Genomic DNA, 19004 nt, shown 5'->3' with positions numbered 1-19004 from the left:
CCTACAAGCGGGGTGGCATTGTACATCAGGGAAACTCTCTGAAATACAGGGAGACCGGTGCTGTGTGCCCCTGCCTCCCTCGGCCAAGCTGCTCTTGTGCCCTCCCTCCCCCAGGCTGGTGTGCGGGCAGGGGTCCCGGGGAATGAGCAGGTCCCTGGGGGCATTAATGGGCAGCAGCAGCAGCTCGTGTTCACAGAGAGGGAGAGGGTAGAGTGGGGGTGGAGGGAGGGTGGGGTGGGGAGCAGGTTCCCTCCCTCTGACTGCGGGCTGCTGTTGCTGGTGGTGGCGAGGCTGCTGGAGGAACAGCACGCAGCAGCAGGACCAGGGCTCACACTCCGGCAGCAGGCTGCGGGACTGGACAGGATCCGGGACACCTCTTCAGCAGGACGCGGAGCGAGACGGGACCTGGGCTCACGGGACTGGACAGGACGAGGGACACCCGCCAGAGCAGGCAGGACCTGGGACATCTGTTCAGAAGGGTACAGAGAGGGACAGGACCTGGGCTCCCTCCCCGGTGGGCTGTGGACTGGACAGGATCCGCTCCAGAGCGGGCTGGCGGACAGGACCTGGGCTCCCTCCCCAGCAGGCTGTGGGACTTGATAGGACCCAGAGTGTCTGCCCAGTAGTAGGGTACCGAGAAGGACAGGACCTGGGCTCACTCCCCAGCAGCCTGCGGGACTGGACAGGACCTGGACTGGACACCCGCCACAGCAGGACACAGCGCAGGAGAGCACCTGCGCTGCCGGGCGCAAACTCCGCCGGGGTGCAGAGGACAGGCCTCTGGAACACACACACACACCCACACTCAATTGACCCACGGCGGACCCCTTGCCTCTTGGCTCGTCTGCCCTGGCAGCGATCATCAGAGTGAAGGGACGTGTTTTCTGGGAGTGAATCAGGGAACCGCAGACGGGCATACCGGAGATTGGCACCCCTTTCCTTGCCCCCCACCCCCCATGGATCTGAGCCCGGATCCCCGGGTGGATTGCCGAGGGATTTGGCTTTGCTGATTTCGCTCTCTCCGGACTCTGAAACTTGTGTTTTTGGACCGTTCGCGGACACGGAGGCAGGATGCTGTGCGTCACCGTCTGTTTTCTGCTGCCGCTGATGATGGGTAAGTGACATCTTGGGGGCATTGCTACCCTGGGGGGTTAGGGGGGCAAACCACCGGTCTCATCTAGACGCGGACCGGCGAAGTTAGCGCTGACAGATAGCAGCCCCCCTGCCTCGCCACTCCCCCTCCTTACCGCCCTCAAGGGGACAAGAAACCCCCAGTAATGTCGGGCTAGCCCGGAATGCCACCACACGCAGCAACTTTCCCGTGTGCTTGCTGGGCGCCGGGGGGCACGTGGGGAGGTCTGTGGGGATACACAGAGACGAGGGTCGGGGGCAGGCGCCCCGGCAGTTGGATGGGGGCCAGGAGAGAGTGGTGCGAGAGAGAGGAAAACATGTGAAGGGGAGGTGGGACGGGGAAAAAATGAGAGAAAGAGAGGGGGGGCGGGAGAGGGAAGGAGAGGGAGAGACGGGGTAGCATTGAGGGAGGGAGAAAAGGAGAGCGTGAGAGATGGGTAGCATTGATGGAGAGAGAAGGGGGGAGAAAAGGAGAGCGCGAGAGAGAAAGAGAGGGAGGGATGGAGGTAGCATTGAGGGAGAGAAGGGAGGAGAAAAGGAGAGCGCGCGAGAGAAAGAGAGGGAGGGATGGGGGTAGCATTGAGGGAGAGAAGGGAGGAGAAAAGGGGAGCGCGAGAGAGAAAGAGAGGGAGGGATGGGGGTAGCATTGAGGGAGAGAAGGGAGGTGAAAAGGAGAGCACGAGAGAGAAAGAGAGGCATGTATGGGGGTAGCATTGAGGGAGAGAAGGGAGGAGAAAAAGAGAGCGCCAGAGAGAAAGAGAGGGAGGGATGGGGGTAGCATTGAGGGAGAGAAGGGAGGAGAAAAGGAGAGCACCAGAGAGAAAGAGAGGGAGGGATGGGGTAGCATTGAGGGAGAGAAGGGAGGAGAAAAGGAGAGCACCAGAGAGAAAGAGAGGGAGGGATGGGGTAGCATTGAGGGAGAGAAGGGAGGAGAAAAGGAGAGCGCGAGAGGGAAAGAGGGAGGGGTGGGGGTAGCATTGAGGGAGGGAGACGTAGATTCGTGGGATGAAGACAAAAAGATTTGGGAGAGGGGCAGGTGGAGGGGCACATGGGTAGACTAACATGCGTATTGCCCTAGACAGTTGTGTGATGGAGGGGTGGGTGACTGGGAGGGAGGGGTAGGTAGATAGCAGATAGATAGATAGATAGATAGATAGATAGGCGGGTTCATAGATGAATAGATCGATCGATAGATGGAGCATGGCAGGGTGCGGGCCCATGCTGCCTGAAGCATACAAGTATATCGACATCTTATATGTCGCCGCTTTTTAAAGCGCTCTGTCCTCGCCCCCCCCCCCTCCCCTAACCCCCCTCTCTCCCACCCCCCATTCACACACACACCCTGGCTAGCTAGGGCAAAAGAGCTTTCCACCCACGTTGCTTTTTAACACAAGTTCCCATGGGGTCTGGGTGAGGGGGGGACGCTGAGGCTGGGAGGGGGCGGACAGAGCATTGTAAAGGCAGACCAGTGGGGCTTTCGAGAAACTATCGGGGCTTTGTGTGAAGGACCAGCCCAGCTGCCCGCGTGGGTGGGGTGGGGGTCGGGGGGGGCCGTTCTGGTCGCTGTGGTGGTCTGTGCGCCTATGTAGGCACTCCTACATGTACACAGTTCACGCCGCGCCTTATGAATGTACATGTCACCGCCTGATGCATGTACACATGTAACATTCGTGAGTGTGACTGCCTCCTGTAACTGTGTGTACATGCAACCACCTACAGATGTACATCGCGGCGTCATGTAGCTATGCATGTGAACATGTAACCGCCTACTGCACATCTGCACAAGGTAACACACAAAAATGTTAATCGCTCTTAACCTGCGCCAGCAGCATAAATAGACACAATGTCATATATGTTGGTGTGTGCTGGGATTTATTGTGCAGTATCAGCCTACACGTGTTTCGACCCAATAGGGTCTTCCTCAGGGCTTTATTCAGTAGCTACCCGTTTCTGGTAAAATTGCGGGTCGCAAGAGCTGTATTTCAATTGTTAACATTGTATTTACATGGGAGGTGCGGCGTCAGCTTGCCAGGCCTTGTGCCGCCACGACCAAAGCGTGTTTTAAGTCAGCGAACTCAAGAAGGCGAGCCCGGGTCCATGGGAAGGGCCTCTCTGCCTTCCGCACAAGTTCTGACTTTTTATGCGTTCTCCACCCGCCCCCTTTTACACGCCAGGCGGCCGACGCCAATGTGCCCCCCTCGCTACCTACACAGGTATATGCCACTGCTTAATTCGTGCAGGTGCTGCTGCTCCCCACTCCCAGAGTGCACGTGCCACACCGCAAACGTGAGTCCATTTATCTCTTCCCATTGCTGTACAGGTCGGTCTCACCCATATGCAGGGACGGCGTCAGGCCCTTTCAAGATTTTCAAATGAAAATGGCCTCGAGCCTCAGAGAGGCCCCCAGCAACTGCCCCCGCCAGTCAGCAATTTAAAAACACTACATTCCTTCCTATATTACTTACGTTCTGGGGCTTACAGTGTGCGGTTTGCAGCACTTGCCCAGCCCGCACAGCCATCACTTCCATGGGGGGAAACCGAAGTGTTAGCACCTCCTTGCCTTGCAACTCTGGTTGCGCCCCGTCAGCTACTTGCTTACAAACAAGGGTCCATAGGTATCCAGCGGGCATCCAGAGTTCCAGCTCCCTGCAGGCTGGCCGTCTCATTCCAACAGGAGGCTTTTAACGTTCTCTTTACGTCCATTACAGTAAACTAACTCTGGAGCACGAGTCGAAATGTAAAACAAAAAGAAGCTGAACGATGTCCCCTTTGCCTCCACCCTTTTCTGCCCACTCGTCATTCCACAGGACTTGCACTAACCCAAGCCTAGGTCCTCCAACTGCCCCCGCACCCTTCCTCAGGTCTCCGGTCTGCATCGAGTTGTACTCACCTGTTCCTCACCTGTCACTTCTTAACTCGGCCACTTCTTATACCGGAGCCCTGTCGACCTTTGCCGGGGTGTCCCCCATTTCTTCCCACCCCTACTGCCCTCCCCTCGTCTGGCCTCCTCCCAGGCCTCACAATTCCCCCCGTAAGCATTCAACTCGCCCCCCGCCCCCATATGCGTTGTCTTCCCCCGCCGACTGCGGGTGCGCCCCGACTGCAGGTACTTCGACCCACTGCACTACCAGCATTGCTTAGTCCTGCCGTCCCCAACTCAGAGCCCCCACACCTCCATATTGTCGAATCCGCCTAGTTACCCCTAAAATTCACATTCTTTGTATTTGGCGCCCCCAGACCCTTCGCTGGACAAGGCTATCTTTCGCCCACCCCGAGTGGCTGGCACTATTCCAAACCGGCTCCCTTTCTAGCTCCCCGCCCCACCCCTGAGGTGTGTCCCTCCCTCAGTGCTAGCACCACCCGATGTAATATCCTCCTCTACAATGCAACCCCTCGGCGAGTGCAGCCCCCATTAAAGACCAGTCCAATGTAGCAACACGCTACGTGCATTGCAGCGCCGACCTCTCTGCTGCTACACCGCAGACTCGTTCAATACACAGATTGCATGCACATTGTAGCACTAGACAGCATATGCACTACCACTGCACAATCGGGTAGTGTAGGCACCCAGAGGTTATCTACCCCCACACCCCCATGGAAATGCAGCCTACCCACATCCCTAATGACACCACCCTGCTTGCCCCAGCTCCCAAGGGCATCGCCACCCTGTTATATGCAGCGCTGATGGGAGAGGAGCTCTCATAGTGCCAGCGTGGGAGGCTGCAGCCCCTCTGGGCGCCACCCTCCTCCTAGCTCTAGCACCTATAGGTGCACAGTCCTTGTCCTCGGCACTTATGATTCCTGTCTGTTGTGTTTACTGGCACACTGTGCCCTCCAGTGGCTTTCGGTGACGGGCCTTTGTTAGTTGAAAGACCTGTAAGTGCAGCCCCTGTCAGCTCACCTCTCTATGGGCGCAGCGCCCCTGCCTGATCCATCACCCATTTGTGGAGTGGCGGCATCTGCTCCAGCACCTACAGTGGCACAAGACCCCTGTTAGGCCAGCCCCTACTATGGGGGCAGCCTCCTGTTCACTCCGGTAACGTTGGCTGGTGCGCCCCAGTTTTGTCTGGCCTCTATGGCTGCAATACAATGCTGCACCAGTAGGGCAGCGTCCCTGATGACTGCTCCACCACACACCTACCATTGCCAGAAGAACCCTGTTAGCCCTAGCCCCTACTATGGGGACAGCCTCCTGGTCACTCCTGCAACGTTGGATGGTGTGCCCCGGTTTTGTCCGGCCCCAATGGCTGCAATACAATGGTGCACCTGTAGGGCAGCGCCCCTGATGGCTGCTCCACCATCTATCATTGCCACAAGACCCCTGTTAGGCCCAGCCCCTACTATGGGTGCAGACCTCCTGTTCCCTCTGGTAACGTTGGCTGGTGCGCCCTGGTTTTGTCTGGCCTCTATGGCTGAAACACAATGGTGCACCAGTAGGGCAGCGTCCCTGATGACTGCTCCACCACACACCTACCATTGCCAGAAGAACCCTGTTAGCCCTAGCCCCTACTATGGGGACAGCCTCCTGTTCACTTCTGTAACGTTGGATGGTGCGCCCCGGTTTTGTCCGGCCCCAATGGCTGCAATACAATGGTGCACCAGTAGGGCAGCGTCCCTGATGACTGCTCCACCACACATGGGCGAAGTGCTGGCATCTGCTCCACCATCTATCATTGCCACAAGACCCCTGTTAGGCCCAGCCCCTACTATGGGCGCAGTCCTCCTGTTCACTCCGGTAACGTTGGCTGGTGCGTCCCGGTTTTGTCCGGCCCCTATGGCTGCAATACAATGCTGCACCAGTAGAGCAGCGTCCCTGATGACTGCTCCACCACGCACCTACCATTGTCAAAAGAACCCTGTTAGCCAAAGCCCCTACTATGGGGACAGCCTCCTGTTCACTCCTGCAACGCTGGATGGTGCGCCCCGGTTTTGTCCGACCCCAATGGCTGCAAAACAATGATGCACCAGTAGGGCAGCATCCCTGATGGCTGCTCCACCACACATGGGCCAAGTGCTGGCATCTGCTCCAGCACCTATCATTTCCACAAGACCCCTGTTCGCTCCAGCCGCTACTGTGGGGGCAGCCTCCTGTTCACTCCGGTATCGTTGGCTGGTGCGCCCCGGTTTTGTTCGGCCCCTATGGCTGCAATACAATGCTGCACCAGTTGGGTAGCTTCCCTGATGACTGCTCCACCATCTATAATTGCAACAAGACCCCTGTTAGGCCCAGCCCCTACTATGGGCGCAGTCCTCCTGTTCCCTCTGGTAACGTTGGCTGGTGCGCCCCGGTTTTGTCTGGCCTCTATGGCTGAAACACAATGGCTGCACCAGTAGGGCAGCGTCCCTGATGACTGCTCCACCACATACCTACCATTGCCAGAAGAACCCTGTTAGCCCTAGCCCCTACTATGGGGACAGCCTCCTGTTCACTCCTGTAACGTTGGATGGTGCACCTCGGTTTTCTCCGGTCCCAATGGCTGCAATACAATGCTGCACCAGTAGGTCAGCATCCCTGATGACTGCTCCACCACACACCTACCATTGCCAGAAGAACCCTGTTAGCCTTAGCCCCTACTATGGGCACAGCCTCCTGTTCACTCCTGTAACGTTGGATGGTGCGCCCCGGTTTTGTCCGGCCCCAATGGCTGCAACACAATGCTGCACCAGTAGGGCAGCGTCCCTGATGACTGCTCCACCACACACCTACCATTGCCAGAAGAACCCTGTTAGCCTTAGCCCCTACTATGGGCACAGCCTCCTGTTCACTCCTGTAACGTTGGATGGTGCGCCCCGGTTTTGTCCGGCCCCAATGGCTGCAACACAATGCTGCACCAGTAGGGCAGCGTCCCTGATGACTGCTCCACCACACACCTACCATTGCCAGAAGAACCCTGTTAGCCTTAGCCCCTACTATGGGGACAGCCTCCTGTTCCCTCTGGTAACATTGGATGGTGCACCTCGGTTTTGTCCGGTCCCTATGGCTGCAACACAATGGCTGCACCAGTAGGGCAGCGTCCCTGATGGCTGCTCCACCACACATGAGCTTCCGATGGCCATTGAGCCCCTGTCTATGTATTACAAACAGTGCAGTCCCATCACCTATCGGTACAGCACACTTACCTCTGACTGGCACCTATAGCAGCAGCGCTGTGGCCGATACAGCCAACCATGACCACAGCACCTTTCCGAGCCACAGCATCTATAGCATCTATAGGGGTAGCACCTTAATGGCCCACGCACCTATGGCTTCAGCACACTTAGAGTACAAGCACAAGCAACATCCTCATAGCTATGGCCCTTATAGCAACACAGCCCTGTCGCCTATGGCCGCATCATCCTTCAGCGCCCCAGCACTGACCTATCCAGCAACGTTAGAGCATAAGCACCTATCACTGCACATAAAGCGGCGTCACCCTGATTTCTCTGGCATCTATGATGGGGACCACCTGATAGCACCCGCCCCTATTGGTGCAGCACCCTGGTAGCCAGAGCATCTAAGACTGCAGCCCCCCGAGTGCCCAATCACCTATGACCCTAGCACTATGAGAGCCCTACCTCCTACAGCTGCGGTTCACTGGTAGATCCAAGCTCCTGCAGTTCCAGCTTCCTGTGAGTCCCATTGTTAGCCCCTATGGGCTCCCAACACCTATAGCTGCAGCATCCAGAGTGCTCCATCATCCACAGCTGCAGCTCCATGAGAAGCCTAGCACCTTTGCCTCCAGCCCACTGACATCCCTGTCCCCTATAGATGCAGTTCACTGGTAGATCCAAGCTCCTGTAGTTACAGGTTCCCATGAGTCCCACTGTTAGCCCCTTTGGGTTCCCAACACTTATAGCTGCAGCATTCAGGGTGCTCCATCACCCACAGCTGCAGCTCCCTGACAAGCCTAGCACCTTTGCCTCCAGCCCCCTGACATCCCTGTCCTCTATAGATGCAGTTCACTGGTAGATCCAAGCTCCTGTAGTTACAGGTTCCCATGAGTCCCACTGTTAGCCCCTAGGGGATCCCAACACCTATAGCTGCAGCATTCAGGGTGCTCCATCACCCACAGCTGCAGCTCCATGAGAAGCCTAGCACCTTTGCCTCCAGCCCCCTGACATCCCTGTCCCCTATAGATGCAGTTCACTGGTAGATGCACGCTCCTGTGGCTGCAGCTGCCTGTGAGTCCCAGTGTTAGCCCCTAGGGGATCCCAACACCTATAGCTGCAGCATTCAGGGTGCTCCATCACCCACAGCTGCAGCATCCTTACAAGCCTAGCACCTTTGCCTCCAGCCCCCTGACATTCCTGTCCCCTATAGATGCAGTACACTGGTAGATCCAAGCTCCTGCAGTTACAGCCTCCTATGAGTCCCAGTGTTAGCCCCTATGGGCTCCCAACACCTATAGCTGCAGCATTGAGCGTGCTCCATCACCCACAGCTGCAGCTCCCTGACAAGCCTAGCACCTTTGCCTCCAGCCCCCTGACATTCCTGTCTCCTATAGATGCAGTTCACTGGTAGATCCAAGCTCCTGTGGCTGCAGCTGCCTGCGAGTCACAGTGTTAGCCCCTATGGGCTCCCAACACCTATAGCTGCAGCATTGAGCGTGCTCCATCACCCACAGCTGCAGCTCCCTGACAAGCCTAGCACCTTTGCCTCCAGCCCCCTGACATCCCTGTCCCCTATAGATGCAGTTCACTGGTAGATGCACGCTCCTGTGGGTGCAGCTTCCCGTGAGTCACAACAGTGCAAGTCCCAACACCTATAGCTGCAGCCTTTAGAGCGCTCTATTACGTACAGTTGCAGCTGCCCTGGGAACTCTAGCACCTATGGTTTTAGCACTCTTGCAACCCTGTCCCCTATACATACAGTTCAATAATAGGTCCAGCTCCTATGGCCGCAGCTGCCCTTGAGGTCCTGCACCTATGGGTGTAACCCTCGTGAGAGTTCCAGCACCTTTAGGGGGCCCCTTCGCCCACGGCTTTCGCTCCCCCAGAGCCCTAGACACTAACCCCTATAGCTACGGTTCACTGCTATAGCCAGCTCAGCTGTCTGGGAGCCCTGTCACCCGTTGGGCACCTGAGTACCCAGTCACCTGTGGCAGCAGAGTCCTAGCACCTATGGGTGCAACGCCCATATTGGCTCCAACATCCAGGGGTGCAGCGTCTCCATTTTCCACATCTTCTGGGGGAGCACCCCATGGTGTTCGGGGGGCGGAGGGGGGGCATGCCAAGTTTAACCAATGCCTGTACGGTCAGACCATAACAGAGAACATGAAAGATTTAGTGACAGCACCCTTTGCCCCTCTAACTCCATCACCCATGGGTGCGGGAACACTATACAATTCCTGTTGTACCCCTCACTCTTCCTCGCTTGCTCCCTCTTTCTCCTGCTCTCTCCCTCTCCTACCATTTATCTCCCCACCCCTCCACCTGGTCTTGGCCTTCCTCGGCCCTGATTCTCACTCTGCCTTCTCGGTCTTCCCCTCCCATTCACTCTTCCTGTCGCCCCCCACCCCCTCCCCCACTGTTTTGCTTTCTCCTCCACCCTCTCGCCTAAAGTCACCCCCTTTTTCTGGAGGCTCCTGCTTAGTGCAGCTACACAGAGTAGCAGCAAACCCCGCAGATTGTGCCGGATTAAATGCGTTGGGCCTATAGCACAATTGCAATGACTTGGGGCAGGTGCTCATGTCACAGGGCCCATAACTAGTCTCCACTAATTGCAAAGGCCAATACCTACCTTTTAAAGGCGCGTATACACGGGAGTGTGAGTTATCCCCTTTCTAGGCGCTCCTAAATTGTATAGGCAAGAGAGCTGTTGCACAGGGAGATCACACCATTTGCCCAGGATCCCACTGTTTGCCCGACTAAGGAAGCCAAGATCAAAACACTCTGACCCTCCATACTACAGTTACTAATCACAGAAGAGCGTGCTTCCACCCTCACCCTGCCCCAGAAGGCTTCCATCCAGTCCTCACTATCAGAGCAGAGTCGCCTTCAAGGCACTGTGGACGCTCCACGTGCAGTGGCCGCAGACCGCCTACGTATTCAGACGGCAAAATGTCAGCGTAGCCAGGATCCCTTGAGAAATCCGGCCATTATAAGCACAGGGCATTCGGAGTTTAGTGGCGAATTAGACCGCCAGAGGCTCCAATCTGCTCGTTCACATGCGACGGTCCATAACTGTCTCCAGTTTTACTTTTAATGGCAGGCCAATCTCTGCCCACATTTATTGAAAATCCACCGGGAGGTCGAAGGTCGATACATAGAGTAGCATTACATGGGACAATAATGGATATTTCACTGCGCTTAGAAGCGCTATGTATCTGCCATGAATAACTCTTAGATAGTAGTGTATCTAGGTCTCTTGGTGTAAAACTATGTTTCAACTGGAAGATGAAACCTTGTATACCCTTTTTAAAACCGAGCTCATCCCATCTCTTGACACAGCCGGGCCAGTTTGGTCTCCAGCTCTGCGTGTGTACACACACACACGCACACACACACACACAGGCGCGCGCGCACGCGCGCGCGCACACACACGTATTGATAACTGTAACATGTGTGGCACCCGCTAAACTGTTGCATGCTTGCCCATGCTGCCTCTGACGTGTCTCTCTGTCCCCCTGCAGACATCCTGCTGTCCGGCACGGAGGTGAGGGGCCTGCCCACCGGCGGCGAGCGCCTGGACTGCGTGCGGGCCAGCGAGCAGTGCCTGAAGGAGTCCGGCTGCAGCAGCAAGTACCGGACGCTGCGCCAGTGCGTGGCAGGCAAGGAGGGCAACTTCAGCAAGGTGGACGCCAAGGACGAGTGCAAGAACGCCACCGAGGCCCTCAAGCAGAAGTCCCTGTCCAACTGCCACTGCCGGCGGGGCATGAAGAAGGAGAAAAACTGCCTGCGCATCTACTGGAGCATGTACAAGAACCTGCAGGGTAAGGCTCCCCGTCAGCCAAGCGCTGCGTGCTGCCCCGCGCCGCTTCGGAGCGCTGCAAGGGCCTCGATGTTCCCGGCAGATACGACACCAGTTCCCATGGTCTGCTGCCTTCCCAGCCCTACTGCCTTCTACCCCCAGTCAACCCACTGGCTGTGTGTCTCCATGCAGCGCTTCGAAGCGGCCGGCTGCTGCGCCACAAACACACTGATACAAATTATCAGAACAGGTTGCCAGCGCGCGCGGTGCAGGTGCGGGGTGGGTGCCGACAGGTATAAGAAGCGTGGAATAAAATGAATAGGTCCACTGATTCGGGGGTAAAGCGTCTCCCGTGCTTCTACGCGCTACACGATGACAGTGGCGCGTCGCGCGAGTCCCCGTTGCCTGTGTCTGCCCATTGCCAGGCCACCATATGGCCATTGCCAGAGGCTGCAGGTAGCCAGGCACTGGTGTGGCCAGCTCTCTACAGTTATAACAGATCGTAAAAGTTCACCATATAGTTAATGTAATTGCATGCACTAGGTGCTTCTATCACCCTGCTCCCTGTCTCCTACACTAGGTGCTGCTATCACCCTGCTCCCTGTCTCCTACAATAGGCGCTGCTATCACCCTGCTCCCTGTCTCTCACACTAGGTGCTGCTATTACCCTGCTCCCTGTCTCCCACACTAGGTGCTGCTATCACCCTGCTCCCTGTCTCCCACACTAGGTGCTGCTATCACCCTGCTCCCTGTCTCTCGCAGTAGGTGCTGCTATCACCCTGCTCCCTGTCTCCCACACTAGTTGCTGCAATCACCCTGCTCCCTGTCTCCCACACTAGGTGCTGCTATCACTCTGCTCCCTGTCTCCCACACTAGGTGCTGCTATCACCCTGCTCCCTGTCTCCCACACTAGGTGCTGCTATCACCCTGCTCCCTGTCTCTCGCAGTAGGTGCTGCTATCACCCTGCTCCCTGTCTCCCACGCTAGGTGCTGCAATCACCCTGCTCCCTGTCTCCCACACTAGGTGCTGCTATCACCCTGCTCCCTGTCTCCCACGCTAGGTGCTACTATCACCCTGCTCCCTATCTCCCACACTAGGTGCTGCTATCACCCTGCTCCCTGTCTCCCACACTAGGTGCTACTATCACCCTGCTCCCTGTCTCCCACGCTAGGTGCTGCTATCACCCTACTCCCTGTCTCCCACGCTAGGTGCTACTATCACCCTGCTCCCTGTCTCCCACACTAGGTGCTGCTATCACCCTGCTCCCTGTCTCCCACACTAGGTGTTGCTATCACCCTGCTCCCTGTCTCCCACACTAGGCGCTGCTATCACCCTGCTCCCTGTCTCCCACAGTGGGTGCTACTATCACCCGATCCCTGTCTCCCGCAGTGGGTGCTACTATCACCCTGCTCCCTGTCTCTCACAGTGGGTGCTACTATCACCTTGCCCCCTGTCTCCCACACTAGGTGCTGCTATCACTCTGTCCCCTGTCCCCCACACTAGGTGCTACTATCACCCGGATCCCTGTCTCCCACACTAGGCACTACTATCACCCTGCTCCCTGCCTCCCACACTAGGCACTGCTGTCACCCTGCTCCCTGTCTCCCACGCTAGGCACTGCCATCACCCTGCTCCCTGTCTCCCACAGTGGGTGTTACTATCACCCTGCTCCCTGTCCCCCACCGTGGGTGCTACTATCACCCTGCTCCTAGACCCCCACGGTGGGTGCTACCATCACCCTGCTCCCTGTGTCCCACAGTGGGTAGAACTATCACCCCGCTCCCTGTCTTCCACACTAGGTGCTACTATCACCCTGCTCCCTGTCTCCCACACAAGGTGCTGCTATCTCCCTGCTCCCTGTCTCCCGCACTAGGTGTTGCTATCACCATGCTCCCTGTCTCTCCACAGTGGGTGCTACTATCACCCTGCTCCCTGTCTCCCACAGTGGGTGCTACTATCACCCTGCACCCTGTTTCCCACATTGTGTGCTGCTATCACCCTGCTCCCTGTCTCCCACACTAGGTGCTGCTATTACCCTGCTCCCTGTATCTCTCAGTGGGTGGTAATATCACCCTACTCCCACACTGGGTGCTACTATCACCCTGCTTCCTGTATCCCTCAGTGGGTGCTAATATCACCCTACTCCCACACTGGGTGATACTATCACCCTGCTCCCTGTCTCTCACACTAGGTGCTACTATCACCCTGCTCCCCCCTCTCACAGTGGGTGCTACTATCAACCTGCTCCCTGCCTCCCTCAGTGGATGCTACTATCATCCTGCTCCCTGTCTCCCACACTAGGTGCTACTATCACCCTGCTCCCTCCCTCCCTCAGTGGATGCTACTATCACCCTGCTCTCTGTTTCTCACACTAGGTGCTACTATCACCATGCTCCCTCCCTCCCTCAGTGGATGCTACTATCACCCTGCTCCCTCCCTCCCACCGTGGGTGCTACTATCAAACTGCTCTCTGCCTCCCTCAGTGGATGCTACTATCACCCTGCTCCCTGTCTCCCACACTAGGTGCTACTGTCACCCTGCTCCCTGCCTCCCTCAGTGGATGCTACTATCACCCTGCTCCCTGGCTCTCAATATTAGAGCTGGGTATTTGTTTGGCCTATTGGCGAATTTGGCGAATGTTACCTTGCGAGTGTAGGGCATTTTGTAAGTACACCCCAGCCGTGTTCTGTTCTCTTTTGCAACGTTGCCCCATTGGCATCAGGGCATAACCCGAAAAGGAGCTGCGATTTGCAAAACAGTCACCCACACGTGCCCAGATTTGCAGCGCGAGCTGCACCTTGCCCCGATGCTCCGCCCGCCCTTTCCGGGATGTTGGCCATACAAGCCTTACAGCTGCGGTGATCATTTAGGCAACGCCCCTTTGTTTATGTCATTAGTCCTAGAAACAGGCCTGTTGCATTCGGATCGCATTTTCCCCCACAGCTGCACTGACCCACTTTAATAAAGGCTGTCCCTGACTGTGAGAGTCGCGCGACTGCTGTCTGCAGAAGAGACACAGCTGGTCCCGGGAACTTGCAACACAAAGCATGTCTTAATTCTTACATAATTGTCATCTTTTCAAGATAATCACGAGCTACTCGTTTAAGAAACACGCATGCTCCAGACTGAGTTCGATTGAGCCCCAGTGACCCAAACCCCCTACTGCCTCCCCAGAGCTCCCCCCGCTCTCCCCTGTTCCGAATGCTGGGACCCTCTCACACTCCCATTGTCTGATCCATCTGTGCAGTAAAGTGGGGCCGATTGGTCAGGCCCCTGGGCAGCTGGCGTGCTCGCAAGAAGTAAAGGGCCCCCGGGGGCGCCAGCCTGCCCTTCTATAAACAGATGTTACAAGATTAGCATTTTAGGAGACCATAAAACCAACAGCTTAACTAAGAACAGCAGAGACGTGCAGATCACCGCCAGCCTAAACTTTACAAGTGCGCAGAGGCGTGACTTGGGGGCGGGGCGCTGAGGGGGCTACAGCCCCTGCTCTTTTGGTTGTAGCCCCAGATAGAATCTCAGGGGCTACAACCAAAAGGCTGGCTAGCCCGAGTCCCCACAGTCCAGTAGCCCCGAAAGTTTTCCAGACCTAGCACCACGCCTGCAAGTGCGGCTCTGTTAGTGGAAGGAAGGCCACGGACGCGGATGCTTACTAACACGGACAACATTTAGGGTCAAAATTCAAAGATAAAATGTAAGATCATTACCTAAGAAAATAAAAGAAACAGCCATTCTTGAAGAATGAGCATTTCTTTCTGTATAAAAAGGGACGTGTTCTATACTGGCGGCGGCTGCAAATGCACAGTTCGTGTTATGCTATGTTACTTGGGTATTTGTAAAAGCACAATACTGTCAAGGTGGCGGCCTCGCAGCGCTACGTGCTGTTCAATAGTTTGGCATAGCATACATAATGAGTCCTGGTACACCCCTTGTCCAGTCCTGATACACCCCTTGTCCAGTCCTGGTACACCCCTTGTCCAATCCTGGTACACCCTTGTACAGTCCTTGTCCAATCCTGGTACACCCCTTGTCCAGTCCTGATACACCCCTTGTCCAGTCCCGGTACACCTCATGTACATCCCCGATACACCCCTTGTCCAGTTCTGGTACACCCTTGTACAGTCCTTGTCCAGTCCTGGTACACCCCTTGACCAGTCCTGATACACCCCTTGTCCAGTCCCGGTACACCTCATGTACATCCCCGATATACCCCTTGTCCAGTTCTGGTACACCCTTGTACAGTCCTTGTCCAGTCCTGGTACACCCCTTGTCCAGTCCCGGTACACCTCATGTACATCCCCGATACACCCCTTGTCCAGTTCTGGTACACTCCTTGTACAGTCCTCATACACCCCATGTCCAGTGCTGGTACACCCCATATCCACTCCTGGTACACCCCATGTCCAGTCCTGATACACCCAATGTCCAGTCCTGGTACACCCCTTGTCCAGTCCTCATATACCCCATGTCCAGTCCTGGTACGACCCTTGTCCAGTTTCCATACACCCCTTGTCCAGTCCTCATACACCCCATGTCCAGTCCTGGTATGCCCCTTGTCTAGTTCTCATACACCCCATGTCCAGTCCTGGTATGCCCCTTGTCCAGTTCTCATACACCCCTTGTCCAGTCCTGGTACACCCCTTGTCCAGTCCTGGTACACCCCTTGTCCAGTCCTCATACACCCCATGTCCAGTTCTGGTACGCCCCTTGTCCAGTTCTCATACACCCCTTGTCCAGTTCTGGTACGCCCCTTGTCCAGTTCTCATACACCCCTTGTCCAGTCCTCTAAAAACCCCATGTCCAGTCCTGGTACGCCCCTTGTCCAGTTCTCATACACCCCATGTCCAGTCCTGGTACGCCCCTTGTCCAGTCCTCATACACCCCATGTCCAGTTCTGGTACGCCCCTTGTCCAGTTCTCATACACCCCTTGTCCAGTCCTCTAAAAACCCCATGTCCAGTCCTGGTACGCCCCTTGTCCAGTTCTCATACACCCCATGTCCAGTCCTGGTACACCCCATGTCCAGTCCTGGTACTTATCCAGTCCTGGTCTTTCATGTATTCCAGGAAGCCTTAGTTCACTGAAATTGGACACATTGGATTCAAGAACCTGGCTCTAGGGATCTGTGAAAGGAAAGACCAGGACTGGAAAAACGGTTCCCCTGGGCATGGAATGATCGTGGCATGCCAGCTTGGCACAAGTTAGAGCAACAACTAACGCCCACTGAAAAGTAACGTAGTGGAACACGTTCACCCACGTTCAGATGCTGCAGTAAACACGCTGTACTTACATCCCTAACTGCAAAGTGTGCACCCTTTCAGAACAGTTTCCACAGGAGCATGAACCTTCCTCCAAAGAGTTCCCCGGCATCCTCATGTGAAAAGTTAGGCCTGGCTAGAAAGCTCCTGGGGGTTCATATTAGAGAGGGGTCCTGTGGCGAGTGTGCTGCTCCATGATGCAGAACCGGCGCCTCTTGATGGAAGCTCTGTTATTGCAGATGCCATTTTGTAGGGGTGAGTGGAGCTAGGATTGGGATACATTTGTGAAAGATGCTGTTAAAGGGCATGTTTTTTTCCTGCTGCTTGCTACATTAACTGCTGGCAATCACTGGCTCTAAAATGGATGACTGCAATGTCTTATTCACAGACACCTGCGCTGGAAAGAGCCACAAACTTCAAGTCATAGAAAACAAGGCTCTCAGAGCCACCTTCAATATCCAGAAAAGAGAAGACATCTCCAAAGCTGGAAGAGAAGCGCAGCGGCTCCCCATCCAGGAGCGCGCCCCTTCCAAAACACGTTCCATTGCCCACAAGTGCCTCTGGAAGAGAGCACCCCCATACCTCACCCAAAGAATCCCCAAGGCTCGCTTCACTAGGCCCACCAGGGCGCCCTACACAGACCGTCTAATTGTGCCTAAAGTAAAAAGATGCAAAGCTGTAGGCTCTAGCTTCCCCGTACACTGCTGATAAACTGTGGCATGACCTCCCACCCACCCAGAGAGCTGAGCAATCCTACTGGATCTTTCATAAAGCGCTCAAGACTCCACTATTCTCTTAACCCCAGCCACCCCTACCCACCCACACGTCAGACCTATTCCTACTATTACTGCACTGTGCTGTATGATAAACTTGTCTGACCTATGTCATGACCACTATGTTAACAAAACTTTACTAAGCTGTGTAAAGATACCTATGCTAGCCCTGCAACAACAACAGGACTGTATGTCACAGTCTGACCAATTGACTTGTACTTGCAATAGCGCCTCAATACCTCCGGCCTGTATGTGCGTGATGCAAGTGAAATAAATAAATTAATGTTTTATACACACTTTAAACCGGAGACCGGTCTCTAAGCACGGTCCCGGATTCAAACCTCTGTTGCTCTGCTTTGTCTTCCTTACAAGACAAACGTGTTGCCCCTGAGCTAGCCTGCTCCAAAAAAGAAAGAACACCTACATTTACGTAGCGAGACCTATTGGGTCTGCCAATGCTTGCTTTTAATACCCAGAGGTTTCGACGTGCGGACCCGGGGATCGAACCTGTGTTCTCCGGAGACCTGGTACAAACCTGAGTTTGATTCAAACTATAAACATTTCTGACGAGTTTCTTGTGCGAAGTCCCCCCCTCCTGAAGGGACTGCTCTGGCCAGCTTTTGCCAGCAGATCACACCTCTTAATAGGAAGGGCCCACTTGCGCGCCAGTGATCGCCTGCTTGCCCACCCTGTGACAGGGTGAGGAGGGGGCTTCTAGGTAGATTTACCCCCGGCAGCAGGACGTGCTCTGCTTGGCAGCACCGTTAACATTTGTCCATTTGCTCCAACGCTTTCCGAGGGATGTATAACGCCTTCTGACAGGCCGTGTGTGTGTGCGTGATGCAGGCCCACTTGCGTGCAGCCCATCACCCCTCGCACCCCCACAGTCTGTCTATCAATTACAGAGCAAGTCACCCCCGCCCCCCCAACACCCTTTTCCGTTTGTCTGTTTGTTCGTGTGGCACCAGCATCCACCGCCCTCCCTGCCCCCATTGCCCTGGTTACGTAAGCATTTAGGCTGAGTAGTGTGGGTTCACTTTGCTTCTCTTACCAGATCCCTACCCAAGTAATAAATCACAGACAACTTATGTGTATGGAAACGTTATAGGCCGTAGGCATTTTATTTTCTTACAGAAAATACAACACAACAAAATAAATACACTGCCATATGCTTTTGGGCACCTTGTGTCCAGTCCCGAAGTTGCCCAAGGCTCCTCCTGTGTCCTTGGTATCCCTGGGCCTTCGTTCCTGGGCACATGCCGCCTACGACATGTCTTGGACCGTGTACCGAAAGAGTACTCGGCGTTCCTTCTTCTGCTTGCTCCTTCTTTTCTTGGACTGTGTACCGAAAGAGTACTCGGCGTTCCTTCTTCTGCCTGCTCCTTCTTTTCTTGGACCGTGTACTGAAAGAGTACTCGGCGTTCCTTCTTCTGCCTGCTCCTTCTTTTCTTGGACTGTGTACTGAAAGAGTACTCGGCGTTCTTACTTCTGCTTGCTCCTTCTTTTTTGGACCATGTACCGAGAGAGTACTCAGCGTACTGGCTCCTGCCTGCACCCCTCTTCTTCCGTTATTATTGTAGGGTGGGTTGGGTGGCAAACGTTTTTCCTTCCCCACTAAGAGCCTACCCGAGAGAGGTGAGCTCTTACCTGGTTTGTGCCGCCTCCCCTTTTCCTGGCTTACTTATACCCCCCCCCCCGCCCTTCCCCGGCCTTTTGTTCCTTCTTGGGGGCGGCCGGGTTACCCCCCTGACCCCTTGCTGTTACATTTTGCACCTTCCCAGGTGCTGTTTCCTGCCCTTCCTGAGCTTAAGTTTCTTGTGGCGCCATTCGGACGCCCCTCCCTACGCTTTTGCGCCGTTTTACCCCACCCCCGCACCTAAACCCCCAGACCCTCTATCGTCCGGCATTTCATGCGGCCCGGGGCCTGGGTCAGTCCCCTCCTTGGAAAAAATC

General features: G+C 55.5%; 1 protein-coding gene across 2 annotated transcripts in view; it reads left to right on the top strand.

Annotated features, from left to right (window-relative positions):
* The first annotated feature begins 249 nt into the window (after positions 1 to 249).
* GFRA1 (GDNF family receptor alpha 1) overlaps positions 250 to 19004 on the top strand; it is a 602771-nt gene continuing 584016 nt past the window's right edge. Inside the window, exons 1-2 of one of the 2 annotated variants that reach the window (XM_069611899.1) lie at positions 250 to 1114; positions 10743 to 11042. In XM_069611899.1, the coding sequence (XP_069468000.1) occupies positions 1072 to 1114; positions 10743 to 11042 (343 nt within the window). In that variant the 5' untranslated portion in view covers positions 250 to 1071. The remainder of the gene's footprint in view (positions 1115 to 10742; positions 11043 to 19004) is intronic. The other variant, XM_069611900.1, reaches the window with a different exon arrangement.

Source organism: Ambystoma mexicanum, chromosome 8 (genome assembly GCF_040938575.1).
Source record: "Ambystoma mexicanum isolate Mex_15411 chromosome 8, UKY_AmexF1_1, whole genome shotgun sequence".
Taxonomy (NCBI): Eukaryota; Metazoa; Chordata; class Amphibia; order Caudata; family Ambystomatidae; genus Ambystoma; species Ambystoma mexicanum.
Note: the sequence above shows the minus strand (reverse complement) of the source record. Positions and strands in the feature narration are given on the sequence as shown.